Here is a 13,801-nt window from a genome sequence, read left to right as displayed (position 1 = left end):
CCAACCCCCTGCTTAGGCAGGAAACCCTATGCTACTTAAATAGTTATCCAACATCTGCTTAAAAACTTCCAGTGTTGGAGCATTCACAACTTCTGGAGGCAAGCTGTTCCACTGATCAATTGTTCTGACTGTCAGGAATTTTCTCCTTAGTTCTAAGTTGCTTCTCTCCTTGTTTTAGTTTCCACCCGTGGCTTCTTCTTCTAGGTGCTTTGGAGAATAGGTTGACTCTTTCTTCTTTGTGACAACCCCTGAAATACTGGAACACTGCTATCATGTCTCCCCTGGTCCTTCTTTTCATTAAACCAGACATACCAAGTTCCTGCAACTGTTCTTCATATGTTTTAGCCTCCAGTTTTCTCACCTTCAATCATCTTCATTTTTATTTCATATATGTCATTTTTGAGATGGTTTCTTTTCAAATAAGTCTTCAATTTCACCTTGTCCACTTGACAAAGAATGACTCCAAAGGAAAACACCTTCAAGGACAAAGTGCAGTTGTCTATTTTGGGGAAAACATGACTGAGAATCTCCATAGACACTTATACATCAGCATTTGGCAGTTGGGGTTTAAGTGACACCATCCTGCATCACGGATGATACATATTTTGCCCATTGTTGGCCTTCTCCAGATCCCGTCGAGGAAACAATGCCAATTGGCGGGACCATGGGGGAGAGCCTTCTCTGTGGTGGCTCCGATTCTATGGAACCAACTGCCACCAGAGACTTGTACTGCCCCCACCCTCCTCGGCCTTCCAAAAGGCTGTGAAAACATGGTTTTGCCGGCAGACCTGGAGGCTATTTAACAACTAGCTGCTCCTAGAGATATGAATGCCTGTTGAATGAATATGATATTAGATTTTTTGGTTATTTTATTATACTTTTTTATACGCTTTTTATTCTGCATTTACTATTTTATTATGATTGTACGCTGCCCAGACTCCGCAAGAAGCTGGGTAGCTTAAAAGTTCAATAAAGTAAATTAAATTTCATTGTGATTTTTGGTCGCGTTATCGTAGCTTCATTCGCATTATCGTAGCGTTATCGTAGCTTCATTCACGTTATCGTAGCTTCATTCTAGCGCAGAGGTCTTCAAACTTGGCAACTTTAAGACTTGTGGACTTCCAATTCACAGAATTCTCCAGCCAACATAGCGACGTTTCGGCGAAATCACATTCACCATCATCAGGCTGAAGTTTGTAAGCTTTGTGCTGCTGTAAATATAGTAAATATAGTAAAACTATATTTACAGCATCACGAAGCTTACAACTTCAGCCTGATGATGGTGAATGTGATTTCACTGAAACGTCGCGTAGACATGCAAAATATTACATGGGGCAAAACCCGAACTCAGAACAATCTACATACATATACCCGTGAAAATCTACGAAAACAAATATATATATATACAGTGATCCCTCGAGTTTCGCGATCTTGATCTTCGCAAAACGCTATATCGCGATTTAAAAAAAAAAATTAATTAAAAAAAAATCACTTCCGGGTTTGGCTTCGGGACTCAGCTGGGAAGCATCGCGGCTGTTTTAAAAGGTCGCAGCCGGCCTGGGGGGCTTCCCAGCACCCCCCCGAACCCCCAACCTGGGTCTTCCCGGCCACCCACGCAAAGGGAAAACCCCGGCTCCTCGCCAATGCCCGCCGCTCGCCCGCCCGCCAGCAAGAGGGGGAAGACCCAGGGAAGGTTCCTTCGGCCGCCCAGCAGCTGATCTGCTCGGTAGCGCAGCAGCAGCGAGGAGCCGAATCGGGGTTTCCCCTTTGCGTGGGTGGCGGGGAACGCAAACTCCACCATCTACGCATGCGCGGCCATAGAAAAAAGGGCGCGCATGCGCAGATGGTGTTTTTACTTCCGCAACCCTACATCGCGAAAAATCGATTATTGCGAGGGGTCTTGGAACGGAACCGTCGCGATAATAGAGGGATCACTGTATATAAAAAATGCCTGGTTGGTTTTTTGATATGGAGCCTCCCTTTTAATCTACGCCCATACTTGGAATCCTCCCTTTTCTGAGTCTGTGTCTTTCTTTTTCTATAGATGCATCCGGATCAATAGACAGCAGCTGGTTGATGATTCTCTGCTAAAGGCCTGCGAATCCTGCGGTCTGGATTATTCAAAATTGGCACTGCCAAGAGAAATTTCCATCTGGATCGATCCCGGTGAAGTGTGCTGCAGGTTAGTGGGCAATTAATTTTGCCTTTCCCCCAGGAGGGCTCTACCAGCCTCCCAAACCCTCTGCTCATCCCATATTTTTGCAAAAAAAAAAAAAAAAAAAAAAAAAGATTTTTCTACCTACCTGCACAGGAAATGTTAAAAAAACTGCTCCTTGAATCATGAGTCCTAGAAACCTGGATATTTTAACGTTCCCGTTTAAATAGGAAAAAAAGAAAATGTATGGAGACCGGCCATTAAAGCTCCGTGTCCCACTTCTCAAGCCCACTCTGTGTTGAATTTTAGCTTGTTGAGAACCCTGGAGGATTATAGGCTGAGCTTCCCTCTCCGTTCTGCTCTTTTAGGCTTGGCGAAAACAACCACTACTTCACCGTGAAGGATGAGGGGGACACCAGTGGGAAGTCCACGCCGGAACCAGAGACGTCAGACTATCACTCGGAATCGCCCTCGGAGACTTCGGAAGATGAAAGCCTGGCCAAGTTTTCTAAGCCAGCGTATCCGGCCAAAAGTCGGCCACCTGGGAAACACAGTCCCACACAGGTGAGAGACCGCAAGGACAGTGCCTGGAGTTGGGCGTTCATTGCTGTTGTTGTGTTGAGAAAAGAAGAAGAAGAAGAAGAAGAAGTAGCTCCTTTTTTGATTTGCTTCTGCAATCTAAAATGGGAGGAAGGATGCCCTTGAAGTCTTTCTATCTCCCAGTAAGAAGATTGTGGCATTCTTGGTTGAATGTTCAAAGGAGCTCGGGGCATCTTTCTCTTTTTCCCCCCCTCTTTCTCTCTTTCTCTTTCTCTCCCTCCCTCTCTCTCTCTCTCCCCCTCTTTCTCTTTTTCTTTCTTCCTTTCTCTTTCTTTTTCTCTTTCTCTTTCTTTCTCTCTCTCTCTCTCTCACTCTTTCTCTCTTTCTTTCTTTTTCTTTCTCTCTCACTCTTTTTTTCTCTTTCTCTTCTCTCTCTCTTTCTTTTTCTTTCTCTCTCTCTCACTCTTTCTCTTTTTCTCTTTCTCTTTCTTTCTTTCTTTCTTTCTTTCTTTCTCTCTCTCTCTCTCTCTCTGTCACTCTTTCTCTCTCTCTTTCTCTCTTTTTTCTTTTTCTTTCTTTCTCTCTCTCACTCTTTCTCTCTCTCTTTCTCTCTTTTTTCTTTTTCTTTCTCTCTCTCACTCTTTCTCTTCTCTCTCTCTTTCTCTTTCTTTCTTTTTCTCTCTCTCACTCTTTCTCTTTCCTCTCTTTCTCTTTCTCTCTCTTTCTTTTTCTTTCTCTCTCTCTTTCCTCTCTCTCTCTCTCTTTTTCTCTTTCTCTCTTTTCTCTTTCTCCTCTTTCTCTCCTCTGTGTGTGTGTGTGTGTGTGTGTGTGTGGCTCATGCTGCCCTTACAATCTCTTGTTGATATGATGTGAATTCCATGGAGCGAGCTGACTTGGAGGCGGAGGGAGGGGGGAGGCCACTAGCAAGATGGCACGTAGGCAAGGCTGGGCAAGCCATTTCTGAACACAGTGAGATTTTTTTAAATGCCACAGTGGTCGATAATATTGCCCTGCGTGGGAGCAGTGCTCCAAATTGAGACCAAAAAAAAGGGGGGGGGGAATATTTAAAGGCCTCCAAACTTTTAAAGACTAGTGGACACCAACTCCCAGAATTTCTCCGCTGGCTTGGGGATTCTGACAGCTGAAGCCCACAAGTTAGGATCTGAATTTGGCTTAGCTCCATGTTTACCTAGCTAGCTGCAGGTCAAACCGGGATAGACTGTTGGTCAGTGTTTTTGCTAATGAATCACTAAGAAATTCCAGAGTTTTCAGCTGAACTGGGAGAAACAACTTTTGGTGAGGCTTGATAACAAACCACTTCCACAGAAACCCTGGGAGCCGAGTTCCACTTGCCTGGAAACACACGTTATCTTAATTATTAGGCTAGGCTTGATTTGATTCAGGTTGTCCCAGTGTGTTGGGTTGGGCTCATCTCTTATGGGGTTGTGAGCCCTTTTTGAGTTTCCAGATGTAGCTTCTGGGTTTTGCATTTATTTATTTAGCCGCTCGGAGTTTAATAATAATAATAATAATAATAATAATAATAATAATAATAATATAAAATTATTATTATTATTATTATTATTATTATTATTATTATTATTATTTCAATACAACACAGCAAACAAGATCACTATGCTGGATTTCATATTTCATCCTCAGTCGGGCGCTTCCCAAGCACCTAGGACTGCATGATGTAGCGGCGAATTATGTTTGCCGATCCCAGTAAAGCGGCCTTTTGCAATTGATGGAGATTTTGTCAATTCCGATGGTTTTCAAATGTCCGCTGAGATCCTTTGGCACTGCGCCCAGCGTGCCAAGTACCCCTGGGACCACTTTCATGGACTTATGCCAAAGTCATTGCAGCTCGATTTTTAGATCTTCTATTTCACTAATTTCCTATTATTATTATTATTATTATTATTATTATTATTATTATTATTATTATTATACAATATCTAGAATCCAATTAATTAATTAAAAACCTAAAAAAAAATAACACCCAAAAAGCATAAAAAACAATCATTCCATTCACTCAACCTTCTCTCAATACATTCATTGGCCAGGGGGCAAGGATCTAACAGCCCCAAGTCTGGGGGCATAAATGAGTCTTCAGACTCTCATGGAATGCAGGGAGGGTGGGGGCAGTACGGATATCTGGGGGAGCTGATTCCAGAGGGCCGGGGCCACCACAGAGAAGGCTGTTCCCCAAGTCCCGCCAAGCGACATTGTCTAGTGCAGTGTTTCCCAACCTTGGTGACTTGAAGATATCTGGACTTCAACTCCCAGAATTCCCCAGCCAGCATTTGCTAGCTGGGGAATTCTGGGAGTTGAAGTCCAAATATATTCAAGTGGCCAAGGTTGGGAGACACTGGTCTAATTGACAGAACCTGGAGAAGACTGACTCTGTGGGACCTGATTGGTCGCTGGGATTCATGCCGCAGAAGGCTGTCTCGGAGGTATTCTTTCTCCTCCCCTTAAACTCCTTCTCTCTCTCTCTCTCCTTCCAGCCTACCCAATATTACTACGTTCCAGCACCGCTCTGGGTTCCGTGCCATCACAATGTGGTCAGCTACGTCCCAACCTACCAGCCCATGTTCTACTACGTTGACGTCTCCTCGCAATCACCGGGCCCCAGAAAACCCAACCCGAACCTCGTGAGACGCCTTACCAAACGGGCCACCAAGTTGTGAAGATGGAGGCTGAGCGGACCTTGTGGTCCCTCGCAACAACTCAAGTCCTTGGCTTTATTTACGTCGACATTGGGAAAAAGCGACTGGTTTTTAACTTCTCTTTCGGGTGGTTGCTAACTCTTGGCAATTCCCCCCACCCCGGTGGGGAACTACCAAGAGTTACCCTCTTCACCTTGCCTCCCAGGCCGAAAGATGGGGGTGGCACTACCTTGTTTCTCTGGTGCCAAACAAGTGTAGCATTAGCATTGTATATTATTTAGCACTTCAGCGTAGTCGGGATAAAAGCGGAGATCTGGGTTTCTCCTACGTTGCACTCAGTAGGGGAATGGGGATCTAAGAGTTAGAACAGGATACAGAGGGGAACGAGGATGGGAAAAAATTTGGAGGTAGAAACCAAAAGAACAAAGAGGGGATGATGGAAAAACCAGGCCGACAGGCTTATGTGCCTAGCCAACTTTGCTTAAGGTATTTACTGCTTCTGCAAAACTTGGCTAATCACGACCGAATTATGTGGGTGTAGCCTGTGATTTTTTAAAAAGGATAACTTAAAAAAAAACTTTTTTGCTCTTATCAGCTGAGAAGGGGATTCCTTGTCGATGTTTGTTTCATTCATCCATTGTTTCATTAATAATTTCGCAAGGAAGTTTGTGGGTGAAGTGGTTAAGGCATCAGGCATAAAAACCAGCGAGGGTCATCTTGAGCCAGTCACTTTTTCTCAGCCCGAGGAAGGAGACAATGGCAAACCACTTCTAAACAAACTTCATGTCAAAAAACCTCGCAGCAGACTCCTTAGAAAAATAAAATCATTTGTTTTATTTATAATGGCAATCAGAAATTAATTTATCCTTTTTGGGATCCTGGCATCACCAAGTTTGAGTCTCCCCTGCTAATCCTGTTTCTGTTAATTATGAAGACTTAAAAGATTGTATTGTGAATGCTTGTTATGTATTGCTCAGCTATTATTCGTGCTTTTAGCTTTTGAACTCTTTGTTTCTACATTTCCAAATACTATGTTTGCAACTGAAGGGCTTGGGAAAAAGAGGAGGGAGACCCGATATTTTGAAAAAAACCCTTTTTTATACCTGAAAGCAAAGAGTGAGCAAGTTGTATACAAGGCTGCAGAAATAATACTTAACCTACCTCAAGGGATGATGTTTTAAATAGGGATAAGTGGGAACAGTTTAATTATTGTTATTGTTATTATTATTATTTTAATAAAATATTTGTAGCTTCTCTGGAAGGACTGGTTGATGGGCAAAGTATTATTAGGATGATTAATATATGTCTTGTAAATAACGATCAGGGACAAATTTTAATTTATAAAAGCAATGAAATTGTGTAAATAATATATTACACCTGCAGCTTGTTTTTATGCACCATGGATACAATGTATTTTTGGCTTTTTATAAAATGCTTTTTCTAGAAAACTTTTTAAATGAAATATTAAAAACAATAAAGGATAAATAATAAAAGGATGGCTTGGATTGCTGGTTTTGTGATGGCTCGTTTTTCCCTTTCAACCAAGTTTTTGATTCTTTAAAAAAAGGGTTCCGTTCCAGGACCCCTAGCAATGATTGGGTTTTCGCGAAGTAGCGCTGTGGAAGTAAAAACACCATCTGCGCATGCGCAGATGGTGTTTTTACTCCCGCAGCGCTAGCGAGGAGCCGAAGATTGGGGTTCCTGTTTTAAAACGTCGCCGCCGGCATGGGCGGCTTGCCAGCACCCCCCGGACCCCCAACCCGGGTTTGGGGGGCTGCTAGAAACATAGAAACATAGAAGTCTGACGGCAGAAAAAGACCTCATGGTCCATCTAGTCTGCCCTTATACTATTTTCTGTATTTTATCTTAGGATGGATATATGTCTATCCCAGGCATGTTTAAATTCAGTTACTGTGGATTTATCTACCACATCTGCTGGAAGTTTGTTCCAAGGATCTACTACTCTTTCAGTAAAATAATATTTTCTCATGTTGCTTTTGATCTTTCCCCCAACTAACTTCAGATTGTGTCCCCTTGTTCTTGTGTTCACTTTCCTATTAAAAACACTTCCCTCCTGGACCTTATTTAACCCTTTAATATATTTAAATGTTTCGATCATGTCCCCCCTTTTCCTTCTGTCCTCCAGACTATACAGATTGAGTTCATTAAGTCTTTCCTGATACGTTTTATGCTTAAGACCTTCCACCATTCTTGTAGCCCGTCTTTGGACCCGTTCAATTTTGTCAATATCTTTTTGTAGGTGAGGTCTCCAGAACTGAACACAGTATTCCAAATGTGGTCTCACCAGCATTCTATATAGTGGGATCATAATCTCCCTCTTCCTGCTTGTTATACCTCTAGCTATGCAGCCAAGCATCCTACTTGCTTTCCCTACCGCCTGACTGCACTGTTCACCCATTTTGAGACTGTCAGAAATCACTACCCCTAAATCCTTTTCTTTTGAAGTATTTGCCAACACTGAACTGCCAATACAATACTCAGATTGAGGATTCCTTTTCCCCAAGTGCATTATTTTACATTTGGAAACATTAAACTGCAGTTTCCATTGCTTAGACCATTTATCTAGTAAAGCTAAATCATTTACCATATTACAGACGCCTCCAGGAATATCAACCCTATTGCACACTTTAGAGTCATCGGCAAATAGGCAAACCTTCCCTACCAAACCTTCCCCTATGTCACTCACAAATATATTAAAAAGAATAGGACCCAGAACAGATCCTTGTGGCACACCGCTTGTAACCTGACTCTGCTCGGAATACTCGCCATTAACAATAACTCTCTGATGTCTACGCTTCAGCCAGCTGCAAATCCATTGAACTATCCAGGGATTAAGTCCAATCTTCACTAATTTATCTATCAGCTCTTTATGTGGAACCGTATCAAAGGCTTTGCTGAAGTCCAGGTAGGCAATATCCACGGCACCACCTTCATCCAACACCTTTGTGACATAGTCAAAGAAATCAATGAGATTAGTCTGACATGATTTGCCTTCAGTAAAGCAATGCTGATTTGGGTCTAATAAGTTATTGTTTTTTAGGTGCTGATTTATCCTCTTTTTGAGTAGAGTCTCCATCATTTTAACTACAACTGATGTCAAGCTAACTGGCCTGTAGTTACCAGCTTCTTCTCTACTGCCCTTCTTGTGAATAGGCACAACACTGGCCATTCTCCAATCCTCAGGAACTTCTCCTGTTAACAAGGATTGGTTAAACAAATCAGTCAGGGGAGTAGCAATGACAGATCTGAGTTCTTTAAGAAGTTCTTTAAGGAAGCCGCCCATGCCGGCGGCGACGTTTTAAAACAGCCGCGCGGCTTTCCAATGAGTCCCGAAGACAAACGTCAAACTTCCGCAGCGCTACTTCGCGAAAGAACCCCCCCCCCGAACCCGGGTGAGCAGCGAGCGAACGGCGGGTGGCCGGGCAAAGGGCGGGGCGAGCGGCGAAGGGCGGGCGAGCGGGTGCTGGGGAGAGCTTCTCGCCCTCCCGCCAGCAAGAGGGGGAGCGAACGGCGTGGGCAGGCTGCGGACAAGCCGTTCGCTCGGGCCGCTTCCCAGCTGAGTACTCAGCTGGGAAGCGGCCCAAGCGAACGGTGTGGGTGGGAGAAGGGCGCGCGGGCAGGCAGGCTGCGGACAAGCCGTTCGCTCGGGCCGCTTCCCAGCTGAGTACTCAGCTGGGAAGCGGCCCGAGCGAACGGCGTGGGCGGGAGAAGGGCGCGCGAGCCGCGGGCGCGCGGGCAGGCAGGCTGTGGACAAGCCGTTCGCTCGGGCCGCTTCCCAGCTGAGTACTCAGCTGGGAAGCGGCCCGAGCGAAGTGGCAGCAGCGAGGAGTTTGCGTGGGCGGTGGGGAAACTCCTCGCTGATGCCCGCCAAGAGGGGTAAGACCTAGGGAAGCTGCCCAGCAGCTGATCTGCCCGGCGCCATCTACGCATGCGTGCCCATAGAAAAAAAAGGGCACGCATGCGCAGATGGTGTTTTGACTTCCGGGTTCAAAAATCGCAAATTAGCAAACTCAATGGGGGAAGCCAAATTCACTTAAGGACTGCATGATTCACTTAGCAACTAGCCCACAAACTGGGACAGGGTTTTCTTTTTTCAACAACCCTTTTGCTTGGCAATAAAAAGAAAATAAACACAGCCAAGATTGTAAAAATAATTATTGTCCCCGAACTGTGCATTCCAAATACAGCCTGAAAGCGGGAGAGTACAATAACTGCAGTTCCACCAAAAAACCACCAGGGGAGGCTGCTTACTTCTAGCAGAGGGTAAAACCTCGCACGGTTGAATTAAATCCATTTTTGGGACTTCTGATTCCATAATCCTCACCCTCCATGAGTTGGGGCTCATGAGAGCTAACGTCCTCCCCAACTCTGTCCGGTAGCATCGAAAAAACTCAAAAAGAAATAAAGGGAGACTAGTATAAGATCTATTTCCAGCTAGCCATACCCTTCTAGGATTGCCTTGTTAGATAGATAGATAGATAGATAGATAGATAGATAGATAGATAGATAGATAGATAGATAGATAGATAGATAGATAGATAGATAGAAAAATTGATGGATGATAGATAGATAGATAGATGATAGATAGATAGATGATAGATAGATAGATAGATAGATAGAAAAATGGATGGAAGATAGATAGATAGATAGATAGATAGTTAGATAGATAGATAGAAAAATTGATGGATGATAGATAGATAGATGATAGATAGATAGATAGATAGATAGATAGATAGATAGATAGATGATAGACAGACAGACAGACAGACAGACAGATAGATAGATAGATGTGGATGGGTGGGTGAGTTGGAGGGAGGGTGGATGGATGATACATAGAGAGAGAGAAAGAAAAAGATGATAGATAGATGATAGATAGATAGATAGATAGATAGAAAGAAAGAAAGAAAGAAAGAAAAAAAATGGATGGATGGATGATAGATAGACAGATCTCTACCTTGTTAGATAAGACAGGTAGACAGACAGACAGACAGATATATGAAAATGTTATTTTATGTTTCCAACCGGGACTGTGCACTCCACCATCCATGCAACAGCCCAGTACTGACAACCTACTCCTGGCAGAACCTGACCTCATCCGTTCACCTGGGCCAGGCCTTGTTCTTGTCCAGTCCATCCTCGCAAGTCTGCGATAGGTGTTGTGAGGGGATGGAGAACAGCCACAGTCTTTGACTCAGTTTTTGACTTCCGGTGATTTTCCTGGAGAAATGCCTGCCGTTTTCTTGGCCAGGTTTTTCAGGAGCGGCTTGCGGCTGCCTCCGTGCTAGAACCAAGGGAGGGAGGGACCGGCCCAAGGTCACCCAGATGGATCCAGGCCAGAGCACAAGGCCTCCCTGCTTCTCCCCGGATCTATTTAACTACAACCTCAAACTGCCTCTTTATTTCAGTTTTACTAAGAAATTTGAGAAACACCACACTCTAGTGGTCAAGATTTTGGATCCCAACTTTGCAGATGTTAAATTCCTAGTACAAATATTTATTTGTTTGTTTGTTTCATTGATTTTTATGCCGCCCTTCTCCTTAGACTTCTTCATTTTTAAAATAAATTTGTCTGTAGAGATTCTCAGTAGTGTTGGGCGAACTGAACCTGCAAAGTTCGGGCTCGTACCGAACTTTGCGCAGTTCGGTATACTAAACCCGAATCCGAACTTTTGCAAAAGTTCGGCAAAGGTTCGGGTTCGAGAGAGCGCCGGAAAGTGCCCCGACTGTTCTGGAAGGTGAAATTTTTAAAAAATTCGGGTGCCGAACCCGAACCCGAACTTCGTTGGGTTTGCCCAACACTAATTCTCAGTCATCCGTGCCGCGGTGGTCCCAAAGGTGCTTTTGTCAGGAGGTAACTGGACTTTCTTGTGTTTTTTTTCCTTTCAAGACGTTTTGCTTCTTATCCATGAAGCTTCTTCCAGATTTCGGTTCCTCCTGGTTCGCCCGAACCAGTAGCGGCCTGCTGGTGGCATCTCTCTGGAACCAACTCCCCCCGGAGATTAGAACTGCCCCTACTCTCCCTGCCTTCCGTAAAGTTCTTAAAACCCACCTTTGCCGTCAGGCATGGGGGGACTGAAACATCTCCCCCGGGCATGGACAATTTATGTTTGGTATGTTTGTGTGTGTGCTTGTTAGTATATTGGGGTTCTTTTTAAAAACTTTTTTAAATATTTAAATTTATTTGAATCTATTTGGATTTGTATGATTTGTTTATGCCTTGTTGTGAGCCGCCCCGAGTTCGCGGAGAGGGGCGGCATACAAATCTAAATAATAAATAAATAAATAAATGATGATGTCGCTGAATCCGATTGGTCGTTGCTGGTCCGTGAGTGCTGCCATCTTTTTTTTTTAAAAACCCACAAGTTTATTTTTTCTTCTGCGCATGCGCAGAAGCTGATTTTCTAGTGTTGTGCATGCATCGCCATTCTGTTATGTCTTAGTTTAAGACAAGAAAGAAAGAAAGGCAGGAAGTAAGGAAGGAAACAGAGAGAGAAAGAAAGAGAAAGAAGGAAAGGAAGGAAGGAAAAAAAGAAAGGAAGGAAGGAAACAAAGAGAGAAAGAAAGAGAAAGAAGGAAAGGAAAAGAAGGAAAGGAAACATAGAAACATAGAAACATAGAAGATTGACGGCAGAAAAAGACCTCATGGTCCATCTAGTCTGCCCTTATACTATTTTCTGTATTTTATCTTGGGATGGATATATGTTTATCCCAGACATGTTTTAAATTCAGTTACTGTGGATTTATCTTTCAAGTCTGCTGGAAGTTTGTTCAAAGGATCTACTACTATTTCAGTAAAATAATATTTTCTCATGTTGCTTTTGGTCTTTCCCCCAACTAACTTAAGATTGTGTCCCCTTGTCCTTGTGTTCACTTTCCTATTAAAAACACTTCCCTCCAGGACCTTATTTAACCCTTTAACATATTTAAATGTTTCGATCATGTTCCCCCTTTTCCTTCTGTCCTGCAGACTATACAGATTGAGTTCATGAAGTCTTTCCTGATACGTTTTATGCTTAAGACCTCCCACCATTCTTGTAGCCCGTCTTTGGACCCGTTCAATTTTGTCAATATCTTTTTGTAGGTGAGGTCTCCAGAACTGAACACAGTATTCCAAATGTGGTCTCACCAGCGCTCTATAAAGCGGGATCATGATCCCCATCTTCCTGCTTGTTATACCTCTAGCTATGCAGCCAAGCATCCTACTTGCTTTCCCTACCGCCTGACTGCACTGTTCACCCATTTTGAGACTGTCAGAAATCACTACCCCTAAATCCTTTTCTTCTGAAGTTTTTGCTAACACAGAACTGTCAATACAATACTCAGATTGAGGATTCCTTTTCCCCAAGTGCATTATTTTACATTTGGAAACATTAAACTGCAGTTTCCATTGCTTTGACCATTTATCTAGTAAAGCTAAATCATTTACCATATTACAGATGCCTCCAGGAATATCAACCCTATTGCACACTTTAGAGTCATCGGCAAATAGGCAAACCTTCCCTAACAAACCTTCCCCTATGTCACTCACAAACGTATTAAAAAGAATAGGACCCAGAACAGACCCTTGTGGCACACCACTTGTAACCTGTCTCTGCTCAGAATACTCGCCGTTAACAATAACTCTCTGGAAGGAAGGAAGGAAGGAAGGAAGGAAGGAAGGAAAGAAAGAAAGAAAGAAAGAAAGAAAGAAAGAAAGAAAGAAACTCATGTCCATCAAATGGACTTGGGGGATTTTTTTTCCTGGACTTTGAATGGAAGCAAACCTGACATTCCGTTTCTTTTGTATAGCATTAACTTTCTATTGTCTGTTTTGTTTTCTTCCCGGCAACTGAAATCCCAAAGTATTCTTCAGCTTCTCAGCATGGGAGATATGTTTGGCACAAAATCACTGGAGCCAGACCGAGCCTCCCGAAACTTTTTTAAAACTTGGTTTCCATCATTACCGCAATGAGAGAGTGCTTAAACCTTGCAGCAAAGGCTCCTGGATTAACGTTTCCCGCCCTTTTCTCTTCGATTGCCTTGATCCGATTGCCTTATCGTAGTTTTATTTATTTATTGCCGCCCGTCTAGCAGAACAAAGCAGTTCTAAAAAGCTCAAGATAACGTCCTCCTGCTTAGATATTAGGACAAACCAACAGGGTGGGGAAGAATACAAAGCCCCGTTTTATGTAGGGTTAAACCAGATTACGGGGACAATTACCTTTTAATCTGAGATCTGAGATGGGTACTCATCAAATTGCTGCCATTAGAACGCCTTCCATTTTGCCAAATGTGGAATTATGGTACTTTGGAAGGTCATCTTTCGAGGACAGTTTGACCACTCAGGTGTAATTTGCAGAGTGAAGAGGGGATATACTGTTCTTTGGAAAGTTCAAGGCCAAAAAAAATTAATTAGATTTGTGAGCTTCATCGC

The 13,801-nt window shown here is 43.4% G+C and overlaps 1 protein-coding gene across 1 annotated transcript in view; it reads left to right on the top strand.

Moving 5' to 3' along the window:
• Positions 1-6,860, top strand: part of LOC139173954 (maternal B9.15 protein-like) — a 35,259-nt gene extending 28,399 nt beyond the window's left edge. Inside the window, exons 3-5 of the mRNA XM_070763926.1 lie at positions 2,045-2,182; positions 2,524-2,719; positions 5,206-6,860. Coding sequence (XP_070620027.1) covers positions 2,045-2,182; positions 2,524-2,719; positions 5,206-5,388 — 517 coding nt within the window. The 3' untranslated portion in view covers positions 5,389-6,860. The remainder of the gene's footprint in view (positions 1-2,044; positions 2,183-2,523; positions 2,720-5,205) is intronic.
• The last annotated feature ends 6,941 nt before the right edge of the window (positions 6,861-13,801 follow it).

This window comes from Erythrolamprus reginae, chromosome 11 (assembly GCF_031021105.1).
Source record: "Erythrolamprus reginae isolate rEryReg1 chromosome 11, rEryReg1.hap1, whole genome shotgun sequence".
In the NCBI taxonomy this organism is placed as follows: domain Eukaryota; kingdom Metazoa; phylum Chordata; class Lepidosauria; order Squamata; family Dipsadidae; genus Erythrolamprus; species Erythrolamprus reginae.
Note: the sequence above shows the minus strand (reverse complement) of the source record. Positions and strands in the feature narration are given on the sequence as shown.